A 17,964-nucleotide genomic window follows, 5' to 3' on the forward strand; every position below is an offset into this window, starting at 1 on the left:
AGTTTAAGTTATCCGTAAAATATAGACTATTAATTAAATTATCAAATTGTCAGTAATACGGCTAGACGAACCGGGTATCCCTCGCTAATCATCCACCCTCCTTATTCCGTTGTGTCACTTGTGCCGCTTCTTGACATGGGTTTAACGACTTTTAAAAATTATATAATACACTTTTATACTAATGGTAAGGTACTTAACAATCAGAATTACTTGGTTTAATGTGGTATTGCTTGCCATTAATGTTTTCAATAAAAACAACCTATCTACAATAAACAGAGAGAGTTAGATAGAGAATATGGTCTGAGAAGATCCAGCAGCTCCATAATGAGTTGTCTTGGGAGGCGATTTTTTATTTATTTAGCCAAGTCAGGCAAATTGTCAAAAGGTTTTAAGTAAAAAAAAAATGCCATGGACAAAACGGTTACGGGGTTACCGGTGTTGTGTGGAAGTCTGTTCCCCCTATGTTTCCCTTTAGTGTAGTGTTTTTATAGCGTTTTTATCACATTATACGTTTATTCTTTATATACAATGTAAGTTTTAATGGCTACTGAGATGTGTGTGTGTGTGTGTGCATTATGTAACGCATCTTGATTGTTCTTGATTGTAAGTCAATTTTTTTACAGTATGAATCATATTATATGTATATATTTATTGTGTATGGAAACAACTGTTTAATGCCTTCCAGAAAATGTTCTTCTTTAAATATATAAACAAACAATATATCAGATGAAAGAACAGACCCTCTGCTTTCAAAAAAAAAAAAAAAACGTTTCATCCTACCTTCATTAGTTCTCTTGTAATAACCTCTCAAACATGGGAAGGTTTCTTCAAAAACACCCAATTTTGAGCAAAAAGCTGAGATAATTCAATTTTTGCGAAGGACTTTTGATAGAGATCAGATGCAGAGCGATCTTTAAAACATACAGGGAGTTCTTTCTCTTTCCCGTGAGGCGCTACTTCCGGGTTGTATAAGGGTGCGGAAGTGCGGAAAGACAGAAAATCTCGTCAATGGCAGTGAAAGAGTTAAAATGTCCATAACATAAAATCATTGTCAGCATACCATAGTTTGACTTTTACTGCGCTGATTTCTAAAGACTGTGGCGATATCGTTTTGCCCTCAAACAACGCTTAGAGAGAGCTTACAAATGGTCCAGACCAACCTTACGAAAGTGTGACTTACAGAAGATATACTTAGCGTACGAACGATTTGGGAATCGTGCCATAAAGTTAAGAGAGAGGTTATGGAATAGGTTAAAAACTACTTAACGATAAGAACGTTTTGGGGAACCGGGCCCTGCTTATTATAAGCGAGTAATTTTTACTAATTTATTGTTGTTCTGTATTAATAAACAAAAGAAATGAACAAATACTAAGCATTCATAATGAAAAAACATGTCTTATTTATTTGTGTTAGCTTATAACGCAGATACCACAGTCGAATTCGTCAAAAAACAAAAATAAATTTTTTCAAGAAATGGAAACATTCAATAATAACTTTAAAAATCAAATTTACTAGGCCTACAGATTTTAAACGTCTTTGCCAAATATAGTTTGTTTGTAGAGTGTTTAATAACTTCAGAAGATGAAAAAAAACCTCACCTGAACATTCACATTCTTAATAATACAAATCCAAGACATCTTTGTAAGAATTTAAGTGTCCGTGTTATTTTTCATTCTGACTTGAAAGAAAAATGTGGAAAATAAGATCATCGGAGGACCGCGTGAATGCTGCAATTACACTTAAACACAGCTTATTTTGCCAGAGAAAACTAAAATATTAACATTTCTTCAGAATAATTGCTGAAACGTATTACTTTATTAATGTTTTAAAGTATTACTTTATTAAAGTACTACAGCTATTTTCTGCCTTTGAGATGGGACGCGGCAGTAAAGTTCTTGCGGAAAGCGGGATGAATTCCAAATGCGTTTTTGCGCACTTGAAGGGTACTTTGGGAAGGGGATGCAATAAAATGAAGAGAAAACGACTTGTATTTCATTGCAATTTGCTCTATTCACCAAGTGTATTTCAATTGGCCACACTATGAGACAATTGTGCAACTTTCCAAAAAGGGCAGAAGGGATGATCACTTTTGATTCGAAGTTTAACTTTATATTTTTGTGAGCGGCAGCTTTAACCACTCATTGAACAGATTATTTACAACCCATCATAAAACATTTTACTGACCTTAAAGTGAAGTGTTGAAAAGATTGAGGAGAAAATGGTTTGGAATGTCATTTAACTCAAACATAATTCATTTTTTTTATAATTTTTTTAAGAAATCAATAACGCAGGGCTTAAAATGTGATGGCGCTTTATCAAATCATTAAACAAATTATGACAAGATGACAATCACAGAAGAATTTTTGTTTTACAGCTTATTTGGAGCTCAGACAGAGGTATTGGCAGTTGCTGTAGTTTCTTTCTTTTTAATCCATTTTTGAATGTCCATGGTGAAATTAGTCATTGGCATTGCAATATACAACCTTGAAATTATGGAATGTTCGTAGCCTTCATGTTTGCTTTCACATACCATCCCTAACTAAAATATTGCTGTTTTAGCCTATTATTCACTATAGGAAGACAATACACTAGGCAAATGTGATTTTTAAATAGCACATTTTATCATTAAAATCCCATTCAACATTAATGGTGATCTGAGGGGGCGGGATAGTGCCAGATAGTGCCCCCCGTGGTGCCGGCCCTCACGTTATAAAGGGATTAATAATGAAAAACATATCAATATCTTTATAGTGGCGGTATGCAAAAAGCGTGATCATGTGTAAAATCGTGTTAAATAAATCATTGTTATACAGAGGCGATGAATTTATGTCAAGGCTACAATTAAATACAAGTACAATTAAATAACAGAAGTAGGCTATGACGTGGCATTATAAAATGTTAAAATGTAGTTTATTGATGCTTATAAATCTAGAAGTTATGTGTTGGCCCTCGAGTTTTGAATAGGCACTGTGAAGACTTATGGCAAAATACAGTAACAATCACTGTCAGAATCATAAACATAGACAAATGATCTGGTAAAAGTCTGGTAAATTATGGTACACATACCAAACACAATAGAGCCCACTATAATGCAACCTATAGACATAACATGGCAAGACACGCAACCTCTTTTCATTTCTATTCTTCACTTTTGATTCAGATTCACAGCACAAACCTGGCATGCACTGGGTTGACACAACTTCTCAAAAAGTGCTATTGGAGGATCAGGCCTCAAGGAATGCAGCTCATTTCAGTACAATATAAGAATTACATGTAGACTAACATATAAAACATAGACAAACAGAGGAACACTGCTTTTTGCCAAACAATGAATATAGGTTCCCATACAAAGGCTGGTAAAAACTTTAAACAGTCATGTTTAAATGTACTATTTAGATAACCATGTTTAAGTCTACACTACGTTGTACTTTTGGTTGCTGTTTGTTATAAAACTGTAGGTAGCATAGTAATAGCCTAGCAATCTGTTATGGATATGGACTGTAACCATAGCAACATTAGCTTACCTTGTCATTGCTGGTGTTGATATGGATTTTACTGGCAAGATTTCTAAAAGTCTCTTTACTTCTGAGGTTCAAGCAGCATGGGAGACCGATAGAAACTTTCTGTAGCTTTTACTTAGTGCTCTTATTTGCAGTATGCGTGTGCGACGCTACCGGACCTGATTGCAACCACTTTAGTCAATGCTTATACAGCCGCGGACTTCCCAGATTCGGCTCTTTAAGAAACGCGTCTATATTTATTGCGCACCGCGTCCAAATCGCATTTTAAATACAAAATTAAAGTAAAAATGAACATGCTGCATACAGCACCTGGAAACGGCCATACGCTGCGTCCCAAACCGCCTACTTCCATTCTATATAGCAGGCAAAGAGTAAGAAAAGTAGTGCTTTTCGCCTATTATATAGTATGGAAGTATGCGGTTAGGGACGCAGCCTATTTTACCCGCAGATTTTTCCTGTGTGGATGCTGGTCGCGCACATTGGTCAAAAATAAATAAATAAAAATAACACGGTCTATTTTTGAAATGCATTGTTGTAACGTGCGCGTTACCAAGACTGTAACGAGTAAAATATTACCAAAATTTTATTAGAAATGCGTTATATTACTGCGTTACAGCAAAAACTAATATATTACTGTAATATATTATATTTTGTAATGCGTTACTCCCAACACTGGTTATGAGCGCTTTTTTTTTTAAATTCGAGTGGTAGTTTTATTGTATTTCGCGTAAAGTACTACAAAACACGTGCACGAGCATACCGCATCATAGGTAAGGAGAGAGCTGGGACACAGACTCACACCAGAACGGGTATGTATGTGTGGTAATGCTGACTTTTTGTTAAGTCACTCATGATGAACTCGATCAGCCATATTCTCTATCAGTGACATCCGTGACTGTTGACGTTTACGCGATAAAAAAAGTACACAGAGGAACGCGGAGTTAAAATACTTTTGACTGTTTAGAGAGCCGCGCTGCTTGCAACATGAGAGAGAGAGGGGAGGGGGCGCGCGCTGTTGAGGCGCTGCATGCAAAGAGAGAGGGAGGAGGGAGGCGCGCTGAGCGCTCGCTACAATGAATAAATAGTAAAATTAAAATGTAAATGGGAATCATGAAAAATCTATTTGTGGCGGCCAGTGTTGATTCTGTGACAGATAAATCAATGTATGGGAAACACTGAATTATTCCATAGGTTCCAATTCTGGGCCCCCTCTCATCCTGGGCCCAGGACAACAGACCCGTTTGTCCCCCCCTTTCGGCAGGCGTGACTGAAACATTTGAATAAATTCTTTCTAATTACCTTATTGTTTAAAATCATGTTGCTTGTTTTGTCAAAACTGGTTTATAAATAATAGAGCATACTATTATTTGAAAATTTTAATCGAATATCTGATTTTTTATTTTTATTTAGATCAAGATTAATGAGAGAGTTTTTTTTAAACAATTCGTTCTGTTTGTGCAAACGCTGTATGGACATAGTTAATAATGAGCTTATTATAAAAGTATAATTGTAATGCTTATTATACTTTCGTAAATTCTTGTCAAAACCGTTGTTTTTGAACTATTCTGTCAGTGCTTGTCTACTTGCGTGTCTGTGCGTTGCGTTTCGTTTCGGATCTGTCAGTCAGCGCGAGTCTTGTCGATCTTAATAACTTTTTAACATAAATCAGTCCCGAATTTATGTCTCTTAATAACTCTTTAAACATCAAGCAAGTCCTGCATTTTATTTTCAAATACCTGCATGTTTTTAAACCGAAACCAAGATGCCAGACATGACAGGCATCTTAGTATATTAGGTTAATCATTTCCCTCTCAGAAAACGTATCAAATAACCATCATTTTAGCTGTTTCATAACTAAAGTATTTGAATCGCTAGACGAGAGATTAATCTCATCTAGACAGAATGGGTCACATATGTAACTGTGCTGAAAGACACAATAAACGCTTAAAGGTGATGTACAGTCAATGCGCTCTCAAGTTCAACGCACATAGGCACAAGCTGTATGAGGCTTTGAAAATGAGAAGTTTGTTTTCCATGCCTATTATTAATGAGAATCAAGTTATTTGTCTTTTTCATTAAAAATGTGTAATGTTATTTTTAATAAATATTTACAGTTATTTAAGTTATAATTATAATAAAAGCAAAATGCATTTAAAATGCAATTTTCATGTAATATGACAAACTTCCGTTTTAAGACCCGCCCACTTCCGGTTCCATCCGAATACAAATACAGATACAAATAATTTTGAGATTGTTACAGATACAAATACAGATACAAATACTGACTCCGCTGCACACCCCTAGTAAGCAGAGTTCCTGAACCCATTTTTTGGGTAGAGTTTCGAGAAGTTCCAATGAGTGGATTAATGACTTTTTACCGCTCTAGCTGTTTATTCCTCTCTGTCTCGTACATAACAACATGTCACATATTAGTTTCCTCTTGCCTTGGAGCTGCAAGTTCAGGTCGTTTAACACATCTTTTGCATCTTTTTAAAAGGCAAGGTCAAATTTCCATTCCATTTCAATCAGTTCTGGGACAGTTTTTCCCTATGTCAAAAGAAAGGGGTTGATTTTGGGTAACGGATCATAAAAACGCCTCAAAACTTTACCCCGGCTTAACCATCAAACTTCTGTGTGGTAAAGCATGCATTCGTGAGCAGACTCTAGCTTGGATAGAAAGGCTTGGAACCGCTAATAGTTCGTTTTCTTTGCTCTGATTAAGTTTATAAATGACACAACCACCTTTATGACAGTGCTTGCTGGTAAATCAGGGCTCTGATGTGTAAGCTGCGAAGTGAGACCCCTTTTCTCCATTTCTCTATTAATAGCCGCTTTTGCACTATCGGGCCAGTGTGAGCCAGGGTTTTAAACGGGCCTCACGGAGCCAATAGCCTCAGACCTCCAGCTGTGTAGCCAAAATCACAACGCGTTTGCATTGTCAAGCCATAGCGCCGCAGTGCTTCAGAAAACCCCGCCCTTAATACGCCTACCTGGATGTAACGTCACACAACTCCGCCTGTTTTACCGTGAGGAAGTTACTTCAATCTGACAGGAGACGGGAGTGAGATCGCATCATCATACAACAAACATAAAGAACACAACTGAGGCGGCTGTTTGCACGGTGAAAGCCAAGATGAGAAGATAGAGATGTTTGCTCCATCCGCGGTGTTTCTCTTGAAGTTTATGTTGGCTTCACACGAGCGATCTCACTACGAGACAATATCAGATCAATAAGCAATAGTTAACTTTATGAAGAAGGATAATTACAAAAAAGCGTTCATCTACCCAGGGCCGACCCTGGCCAATTTGCTGCCCTAGGCAAGATTTCACCTCGTGCCCTTTAGAATCACAGAATCACAATTGTGTTCCAATCATTTTGCTCATAAACTTATACAGAAACACAAACTGCACAGCTTTGTCTTGTTTTTCTTTATTTTGAAAAATTTTTGGAAACAAACACACACGCACGCACGCATACTGTGGCTATACTGCACTGAAGCGGCAGTTTAAAATACAAACCCAGAATTTAGCGAACATCAAGAACAAGAAAGCGGAAACAACAATCAGACCGAGACGCGGGATTTGCATAACGTTACGCGGACCATGTTTAAATTTCAATGTTTCTGGACAGAAATACCAACTTGTTCACTTTGTTTGGTATTAATAAGCTGCACATTGGAGTGCTGGCTGCTCCCCGCGGTGCTGAAGACCAAGACCCGCTCTGACGGAGTACTGGTGGCACTTATGCACAGATATTTACGTGCAATCTATTGGAAAGCGGACGAGTCATTAGTTGGGTTTAGTAAAATAATGAAACTATAGATTTTAAATAGAAGAAAAAAATGTTTTTGGTAAAGAGATATTTTTTTTAAAAGTTTAAAAATGCACAACTCTTCTCAAGTAGAAGAAAGCTATACTTTTCCCCTTACGTGCAACCTATCGGAAAGCGCAGATGAGTTAGTTGGGTTAGTAAAATATTGAAATTATAGATTTAAGTACAAAATAGTATTTATATAAAGAGAAATGTTGAAATAAAAAGTGCAGAACTCTTCTTAAAGCTAGGGTAGGTAATGTTTGAGAGCTAGCAAAATTAGAAAACGGCATCTCTTCTAAGCTACACCCCCTCTCGTTAGCACTCCGTCCAAAGCTACGCCCCCACAAACATGAACGCGCATCCACAGTCGGAGTCAGCTGCAGGTCACAGGAAAACCGAGTATTTCAACACATTATAGGCATCAACCAAACGACTTCATGTCTCATTCACCTGTAACTCAACTGATTTACACCGACAGAGAATCTAATGTTAGCATTGGGCTAATACTAGCTACAAAAATAGCTACGTTGCCTAACGTAACATTTATCATGGAAATAACAAATCCCCCCGAAGCAAAACAAATTATTACCTGTTCAGCAGAAAGACCGCAACCTCGGCATCGCTTTTCAGGCCCTTCAGCTCCCTCAGTTGTCTCCACCGTTCAAATGCTCCACCGATGTTTACGCGAGTTTGTCCTCTGGCTTGATCCAGTACCTGTTTAGTTGCAGCCTTTTCTGCCTCATATTTTCTTTTTCTAGGTTTTTTATTAGGGCGAGCAGTTACCAGCAAAGCTGGCAGTGGTAGTTTTGGCTGCTTTTTATCTTCCATTGTGCCGGTGCCGCAAACTCCTGCTTACTCGGTGTAGTGTTCAGGGTGACGATGACGTGATTAGTGCACGCAGGGCAGCGCGCGCAGTGGGGCTGGGCCACGAGACATGAAGGCATCTGATTGGTTCTTTACACACGCACCGAATGGCAGTGATTGGTCGGAGTTTTTACTGTCCTGCAGCTGCTACAGAGGTCTGATTGTTTTCATTCCGTTTTCTGAACACATAATGTATTGACTACTCTCAGGATAGAAGGACCATTTCACCCAGTATAATAAAAAATGTATCTGAACAGGATTACCTACACTAGCTTTAAGTGAAAGTAATAAAGTAAAATAACGAATAATAATTATATAATAACGAATTTTAGTTTCCAATGGCTTGCACGTAAATATCTGTGCATGTGCCACCAGTACTCCATCCTAGCGCGTCTTCAGCACCGCGGCCAGCACTTATTAATACCAAACAAAGTGAACAAGTTGGTATTTCTGTCCAGAAACATTGAAATTTAAACATGGTCTGAGTAACATTATGTAAATTCTGCATCTCTGTCTGATTGTTGTTTCCGTTTTCTTTGTCTTGACGTTCGCTGAATTCTGGGTTTATATTTTAAACTGGCTTCAGTGCAGTATAGAGCTATTTAACAAGCACGATTTTCTGAGATATTATGCTACTAATAATTAATTAATAACTGCTGTTTTCTTGTGCAGAATTAAATATTTATAGTAAAATGTTTATATACATATATTAAAAAAATAATAATTTGGGCGCACAGACGCCCCAAGGGGTCGGCGGCGCCCTTAGCATTTGCCTATTCCGCATATGCCCAGGGCCGGCCCTGCATCTACCTAATGTGCCATTATACTATATACACAATATTTTAAAGAATATAACGAGTCCTAGTTTTACATTAATGTAAAATAATCTTATTTTAAAATACAGGTATGCACGTGTGTCTAAATATGTAACGTTAAGTTTGTAATTATAGTTCTATGGCGATGAAAACATACTTACACATTATAAGAGGTGTGATATCTTTAATCATGACAACGTTAATAGTTGAGCATCACATGAAACACAAGGTACCTGTCTAATAGCTATTTCAATAATGTGTCAATCAAATACTTTTGTCTATAAATAACTGCCTCGAATAGCTGAATAGGACTGAAAATCACTTTACTTGCATCTCAAAAATAAAAACGTTTGAGAAATCATAGAAAATGTACTTGTTAAGAATCAACTCTGAATATACACAAGTATTTAAAAAGCTATGTTACAGTGGTTAAGTTAATGATGCTAATATTTACCATTTTGTTGCATCTTACCATTTCTGTGTTTCAGATGTGATCCTTATTAAGCAATCATTTTTAATAAACTGACAAGCAGCCGTAGTAATAATAGCGCGGTACTTTATTTACATATGAAGTTTATATCAGTACACAAACATGTGTATTTAAAGACATCTCCTCCGGACGGATTTTAAGATCCATGGCTCCTGTCGTCTCTTCATCATCATCTTCGTTTCATCTCCTGCTCTTGCATCTGTTGCTGTGTCATCTCTTATATACTAAATAAAAACTCCTGGATGACAAACTGAAAGCTTTATGTTGGCATTTTTCTGTAAAACGGACACAAAAGAAAGCAGCACATGTGATGTTTTGTATAAAGGGTTTGTAAATACACATACAGTATACCGACATATAAAGTTTGCTACATTCATATAAGAGTCGAATTAATTTCCAAAATGCCAGAAAGCATGGCTATGACTAATATAATAAAACCATGGTTACTTTTTCTAAGGGCTGACTAAAAAATTCAACAGAGATGACAATATAACACAAAAAACACAATAAACCCCCATTTAAGACACTTATGCAATCGTTATTTGTAAGGGTGTCACGATTTCGATTTTAAATCGAAATCGATCGAAATTAAGTCCCATCCTCGAACTTCGAATTAAAAAATGGGATCGTCGATGCTGCCACGCCCCCATGTCACGTCCGGTCGGCTTACCAGGCGGGGAAAAACCTCTCAGATATTTATATTTTAAACACGAGGGATGTATTAATACTTGAAATGCATATAATAAACAGGATTACTACCTACTGATCTGCCTTCGGACAGAGCGCAGCTCTCTGCACGTGCGTGAGAATGAGGCGCCAAGATGCAGCAGATTATATTTCAAACAAAAGGGATAGTTTGCCACAGCTCGCATGAAACGCATAAAACTGAACAAATAGGTAAGGATTACTACTATTTTAGTTTATGTTTAGACTTCGGACAGATGCGAGAGCGCGTGCCGTGCACATGAGACAGAGAGAAGCGCAGCTGCTTGACGCGCTGGATTTATTTCAGATGCTTGTCCAAGACGTGCGCATTAAGTCCATCTGCGTGCAAGAAGGAATCCTCTACAAGTTCTCTCGCGTAAAGTGAAGCCCAAAAACACCCATGCGAGGAAAAGCACGCAATGTGTATGTTAATGTGTAACTATAATAATAATAAATATTAATGGCATAGCATTTTTTGTCTTTCAAAAAAAAAAAAAAAGTAACAATCGAGAATTGAATCGAATCGTGACCTTAGAATCGAAAATGTAATCGAATCGAGGATTTGGAGAATCGTGACACCCCTAGTTATTTGTATTGTAATTTAAGTATTTTGTATGCAAACGTTATGTAGCATGGTAACTCACCGACTGTAGATACCATCGTGACTCGAGTGATCGCTTCTTTAATACATGGACGATGAAATGATGATCCAACACACATCCTTAATTTCTCCTCACTGTTGCACTTTAAACACTTTGTTCTGTGCCCGAAACTTTATAAACTTCTACCGAACCGGTAGCGGTGTGCGCCGGATCCTTAGCATGGCGAGTTCGGCGTCATAATGCGTCTTTGTTTTTTTACATATGCAGATCATTTTCTTCAGTCCGAAGTACAAACATAGCAGGCATCTTCCGTTAAACAGTAAATTACTGGTGATCCTGATTATTTTTAAAAGTTTTAAATCTGCAGACAGATGGATGTGCATCTTGCCAGAGACTCAGATAAACTCCGCCTTTGACCTTTACCACTCCCCTAGCCCCGAGAAGCCCGCTCTGGCCCAAGGAATTCGGCGGGCCAGAAAAGCCGGGCCTTAAGCCCCAACGAAGCACCAGTGAAGCACGATCATGTCCCGGAAGTGACAATGCAAACGCCACAGGCCACGGCAGGCACTGGCACGCCCGCTTGAATCCTGATAGTGCAAACACGGCTATTGTGTCCTATTGGCCCCCTTGACAGACACACCAACTGTACTAGGAGCCGTGTCAGTCATGATGCTGGTCAGTCTAGACCCAACTCTCCCATCATTTGGCACACTTTACCTGAAAGCTTACATATGTTATTCCGCCCCTCAGGTTGGGAACCATTTAAGTAGAACACAAAACTAGAACATATCGTCGCTGCCCAATGAAACTCACGTATGTCCAAAACGGTTACTTTTCAGAAAGTGAAAAAAACACTGTATTTCAAAAGCATTTGAATTTAGCGTTGTCATACTTGGTACAGCATCTTTACATGTAACCATATTCTTGCCAGTGTAATGATATAATCCACATTTGACCAAAATTGAGTTTAAATTGACATGCATGCATAACGTGCATATTTTACTGTAACAGTGGTCTATACGCGTTCTTCCGATCATTAATTAGAATGGCCAAGTCGCGTTTCATATTGACAGATAAATACGCTCAGTTTATTAAATAGCCTACGTCTTAGTTTATTAAATACGCTTAGTTTATTTAATATTAATTATAAATTTATTAAATGTCTCTTGCAAACTATGAAGGGACAATGAATCAATACACTGACATGGTAATGCTAGACAGATACTTTCTTACATTACAGTTGTGAATATATAATACACTTGAGAACAGTTGTCAAAAACAAACGTATGCTGATACTTTACCTCACAGTGTTATTCGGCTTTCCAGTGCTGAGCTTCGATGAAACTTCACGAGACAGGCGAGATACTTCCACAGGGCGTGAGATACGCGGCGTGATTGACAGTTTTGACACAAAATGGATATACGTGAAAATCAGATGACATGATTTCACAACATTTCATTGGTCATTTAGATATGTGAAGCATACTGTATACGGAAATTAACCTGGACATTCAATTTCGTCAAAAAATCTCAAAATCGGCAAAATGGACATAAGTGGTTTTCATCGGACAGCGACAATATTTTTGATGACCATGTGTCACTGAACAACACAAAATTAATAAATATGATTTCAGTTCATTTTTAACATGTTTTATTAAACGTAACTGTCATCACAACATGAGAACATAAACATCAGTTGAGGGCTGCAACTCCACTTTTTAAATGACAATATCCTGGCCAGACCACTGTTGTAAGTGATATAAGTATTTGTAATGAAAATGATTTCTTAAAGAGCCACACAGATCCAAAATCGAAACTTACCTTTATTGCAGTGTGTCATGTAGCTGTCCATCAATCTAAACAACGTGTAAAGTAGTTAAACAAAAAAGTGCACGATTAATAAAGTTATTGGCTTCTAAAGTAGGGAGTCGACTCTGAATCGCTGAAACGAGTCGTTATAGGGAGTGAGTCTTCTTCCTGATATTATCCACGTCACACGAACTTATCCACGTCACATGAGATACTAATCTCCGCCTACAGCCTTGCCCGGGAGAAACGAAAACTATGACCCGCCCACAGCTAGTTTGTGTGTGAGTGTAAACATCAGCTCACGCTGTGTTTTCAGCTTGTGTTGTTTTCACTACCAAAGGAGACTTTTTCAAGGAGGAATATACTAAACGTGTCTGGCTGTGAAGAATCAGTGGTTTAAATTAATTTTTATCGGAGGGATTTAGACGTTTGGCAATGAAAGATGGTTCAGTACCCACTTTATTTGGAACAACATGCGTCTCCTAACCACAAACTGTAAGTATGATTATAGCTACATACTTGCTTAAAAGAGTGTTAAATGTCTATATTCGTTTTTATTGCTTGGATTAATGATGAATGATATCGTTGTTTAAACTCTAACTTATATACTGTCAGAGTCACGATAGCAAGCGGTTTTGCTATGACCCGGTTAGTTTACATAAATGCTTAAATGAGTGTAAAATTGTTAGTTTCAATCGTCGTTTGTATTGTTTGGATTAATGATGAATGATGTTGTGTGTTTAAACTGATAATTTACTGTCAGAGAGTCACGTTAGCAAACGGCTAACGCATGCTTATTTACGGTTTTGTTATGACCCGGTTAGTTTACATAAATGCTTAAAAGAGTGTAAAATGTCTATATTCGTTTTTATTGCTTGGATTAATGATGAATGATATCATTGTTTAAACTCTAACTTATATACTGTCAGAGTCACGATAGCAAGCGGTATTGCTATGACCCGGTTATATTACATAAATGCCTAAATGAGTGTAAAATTGTTAGTTTCAATCGTCGTTTGTATTGTTTGGATTAATGATGAATGATGTTGTGTGTTTAAACTGTTAATTTACTGTCAGAGAGTCACGTTAGCAAACGGCTAACGCATGCTCATTTACGGTTTTGTTATGACCCGGTTAGTTTACATAAATGCTTAAAAGAGTGTAAAATGTCTATATTCGTTTTTATTGCTTGGATTAATGATGAATGATATCGTTGTTTAAACTCTAACTTATATACTGTCAGAGTCACGATAGCAAGCGGTTTTGCTATGACCCGGTTAGTTTACATAAATGCTTAAATGAGTGTAAAATTGTTAGTTTCAATCGTCGTTTGTATTGTTTGGATTAATGATGAATGATGTTGTGTGTTTAAACTTCTAATTTACTGTCAGAGAGTCACGTTAGCAAACGGCTAACGCATGCTCATTTACGGTTTTGTTATGACCCGGTTAGTTTACATAAATGCTTAAATGAGTGTAAAATGTTAGTTTCAATCGTCGTTGTTATTGCTTGGATTAATAATGAATGATGTGTATTGATGTTGATAATATCTTCTCAGTAAATCATGTTAGCACGAGGTCAATACATGTTGCACTGTTGTTGGTCTGTGAGACTGATCTGTGATCTGTGCAAAGACACTCTGTCAGTTGACCAATCAGAGCAGAGTAGGCTACTGAAAGGTGGGGTTTAGGCAGACTGAGTCGTTGAACGGCTTCACACGAATCGTTTGGGGATCTCTGAGAAATGGGGTAATTTTAAATTTATATTTTGAGAAAATTACAGTGTTTTTTGACCTTGCATGCATTTAAACCTGTTGTCCGGGACTTATAAATAGTGATAGGATGCTTAAAATGGTCATCTTACTGGCTCTTTAATGTCTAGTGACATATCAGGGCCATTATGTAATTAATTGATATAAATTTCTTACAATGAATGAATGAATGAATGAATGAATGAATGAAAACTGTTTCTTTACTTTCGTTCTGGAGGCTGAACTTGCACTCATCTTTTACACTCTGTATGAGTATTGTAGCAACTGGATGGGTTACGGAATAGTGTTGTTTAAAACAACCAATCATCATTTTGATAATGATAAGTTATTCATTAACTCTTTCACCGCCAGCGTTTTTAAAAAAGTTGCCAGCCAGCGCCAGCGTTTTTCATGATTTTCACCAAAGTTTAATGCCTTCCAGAAAATGTTCTTCTTTAAATATATAAACATACAATATACCAAATGAAAGAACAGACCCTCTGCTTTCAAACAAAAAAAAACCGTTTCATCCTACCTTTAGTGTTTCTTTTGCAATCAGCTTTTGAATATGGGTAGGTTTTTGCAAAAACACCATATTTTGAGCAAAAAGCAGAAATAATTCAATTTTTGTGACGGACTTTTCATAGAGATCCCATTCAGAGCGATCTTTAAAACAGACACGGACATGCAGCAGCTTGCCATAGGGCAATACTTCCGGTTTTAAAAAGTTGCGGAAGGGCGCCACCTGGTGGATAATAGCGGTATTGCGGAAAGACGGAAAATCTCGTCATTGGCGGGGAAGCGTTTTCTCTTAATTGACAAGATATCTCTTCAATGGCGGGGAGAGAGTTAATAATTACAATTATTAATGTTGATATTTTCTCCACCACTCTGTTAAGGGAAATTATTGTTTATCACTATTCCAATTCGGGGAATTGTTGGTTTAGCTCAAATGCAAATACATACAATTAATCGTCATTAACTATATATATTTTGTAGGTTTTAGCAGAATGAATCGTAACAATTAATTGATTAATTTGCCAGTGAATATATCTAAAATTGTACATCAATTCTGAGAAACATGAGCGTGAGGTAGCATTGATCAAAAGTTTAAGTGACTTTGAGTTTAATCAGAACTCAGAAGGCATCCATGAATAAACAATCACATTTATTTGACTACTCTACTGGGATTACATGAGACATACACAATGGACAAACAGGAACATTTAACATGAAATAAAAAGAAAGAGAGAGAGAGTTGCATAAACCACATTCATCTTACTTAACCGACTTATACGCATCTATATTCTAAGATATATGATACTTGCATGTCTGTGCAGTTGAAGGCATTTGAAAGTCTTAGGTTCAGATGGAAGAAGATGGCTTTGCAGGTCCAGTTGCAGCATTTTCATGCTGGAAGAACAGACCAGGTTGTCGGTGTGCGAACCGAGTGTCCAGTCCATTTGAAGAGTTGTTCCGAAAGGTTTAGAAGTGAGTTGGTGGTTTTCTGATTGTTGAAAATCCATTCTTGGTTAAAAACTCAGGTGAGTTTAGCCTAAAACACACAGAACAAAGAAAGGCCTCTGGGCTTAATTGCCCTCCTCCCCCAAAGGGGGAGGGGTGGCTGGAAGAGCTCACTTGTAGAAGAGATGATGGAAGGACAGCTAACTTAACTCAACTGAACTTAACTGATGAGATAAAGCTTTTGCCAGTATTTATCCTTTGAGGAGGCCAGAGCAGGCAGATTGTTCTACCATCATACCATATTTATCAATAAAGAGGAAATTGAAAGGTGAACAGTTTGATACCCAATATGAATGGTTTTAAACAAGCATTAAGTTACGATTCATTCCTATGTATGAATAACAAATTAAACATCTCTATATGTGTCAGAGGTGGTTCTAGACTTAGTCATGGAAACACAATTGTACATGAGAATACAAGTTATTTAACAAGCAGTTTATAAAAGAGGGAACCAACATACATCAAACATGCATAAATTTATTTACAGACAAGATCTCTTTAAGAGTTATCATGTCATATGGTCTCAAAGACATTCTTTGCAGGAGGTCTCTGCAGTGTGGTTCTTTAGGGCAATTCACACCTTATCAGCTCTCTGATGAGCTTTAAAAGGTGCCATAAAATGTCCCACTGAGATGTTTGAGCCTCTTTGATGTAGAAATGAAGGGAAACTAAATAGGCTATGGGGGATAGCACATACTATCATATTTACTCAGCTACTCTGCAACACAAATGTCAGATATGATCCGGTTCTGGCAATCCAGCCAGATGCTACAGTATGTTCACTTCATGCAGCACTATAGAACAATCAGCGCATGACATGAAAGTATCATGAGAGTGTTTTGACATGACCATCACTGCTAAAAGAATATTCAATCATGGAAAATATTTGATTAAATTAAACGTCTGATATGGAGTCCTGACCATGTGGACACAGCTCAGACTCTTTAACCAACTTTAAGTAGTATAAATGGCAGTTGTGTGCTTAGTGGATTTTTAGCACAGACACTGTAATTACCTAAAATAGGATCATATGACCACCAATTGTTTTTGTTGCAAAACCACACTCAGCTTCAAAAGACAGCAATAACATCTGATCATTGCCTGATGTGTCTTTTTACCTTCCAGTTCATCAGCTTGGACAGATAAGGCTGCACGACTTCGCTCAGTTGTGTCTGATGTGTTGCCCATTGATGTACACCAGTCCTGCCCATTATCCCAAGGGTCCTTGCCTTCATATGGAGCAGACTGTCTGGTGTCGGCATTCTGTCTGGAAAGTGTAAGCCCTGACTTGTCTTCTTTCACTAGTGCCTTGAGCAACATCTCCAGCCTGCTTAAGAGAGGGGGTTATCTTCTGCTCATTGGTGCCTTGGGAGAAAGCTTCTACATGGGTGCACCAGGACTGTGCATTCCTGTAGTCCCTCTTGATGAAGCTCAAGTCTGTTTCAGCCTAAGGGCCAGTGGATATGAGCTCCTGCAGCTTTGTATTTACCATCTGCCAGCAGATATGAAAGTGGGAGTAGATGATGTCACTGGTGTATTCTTTGCGAAAGCAAAGAAGGCATAAGAGGTAAATTTGAATGTGGACACTCTTTATCGGAGCATATAGAGTCTCCATTGTTTCCATCAGATTTTTGATTTTCTATTGTGCAACAAAATGTATTTGTCTAACATTTAAAAATTAAATAAAGCTGATCAGTTGAGAAATTTTGCTGAATGCGCAAAGCTTGTTGAAATGACTGACATTCACTCACATTCCACTTTCTATGTGGTACATAGCAATAGACATCCCTTTCTATTTCATCTATTAAATTTTTTAAGCATTTTATTAAATTATGGTATGTCTTGTATAAAAAGCATTTTTTATTGAAATTGTTGGAATGGGCCAAAAGTTACACTTTATGAAAATCTTTTGCATAGCTTGATTAGTATGGATCAAATTTGACAGGTAATCAACATTCTCATAAATAACATTTGTTGATTACTGTATTCTAATTTTCACTGCATTAAAAAAAACTGTATACGGACAAATACGGGATGGGAAATCCCTGCTAAACTGTAGGTTTGCCAGA

The 17,964-nt window shown here is 37.4% G+C and overlaps 1 protein-coding gene across 1 annotated transcript in view; it reads left to right on the top strand.

Annotated features, from left to right (window-relative positions):
- LOC135739247 (phenylethanolamine N-methyltransferase) overlaps nucleotides 1-17,459 on the top strand; it is a gene marked incomplete at its 5' end in the record, with an annotated part of 141,255 nt that extends 123,796 nt beyond the window's left edge. Inside the window, one exon of the mRNA XM_073814885.1 lies at nucleotides 17,021-17,459. Within this exon, the coding sequence (XP_073670986.1) occupies nucleotides 17,021-17,459 (439 nt within the window). The remainder of the gene's footprint in view (nucleotides 1-17,020) is intronic.
- Between the last annotated feature and the right edge of the window lie 505 nt (nucleotides 17,460-17,964).

This window comes from Paramisgurnus dabryanus, chromosome 1 (assembly GCF_030506205.2).
Source record: "Paramisgurnus dabryanus chromosome 1, PD_genome_1.1, whole genome shotgun sequence".
Taxonomy (NCBI): Eukaryota; Metazoa; Chordata; class Actinopteri; order Cypriniformes; family Cobitidae; genus Paramisgurnus; species Paramisgurnus dabryanus.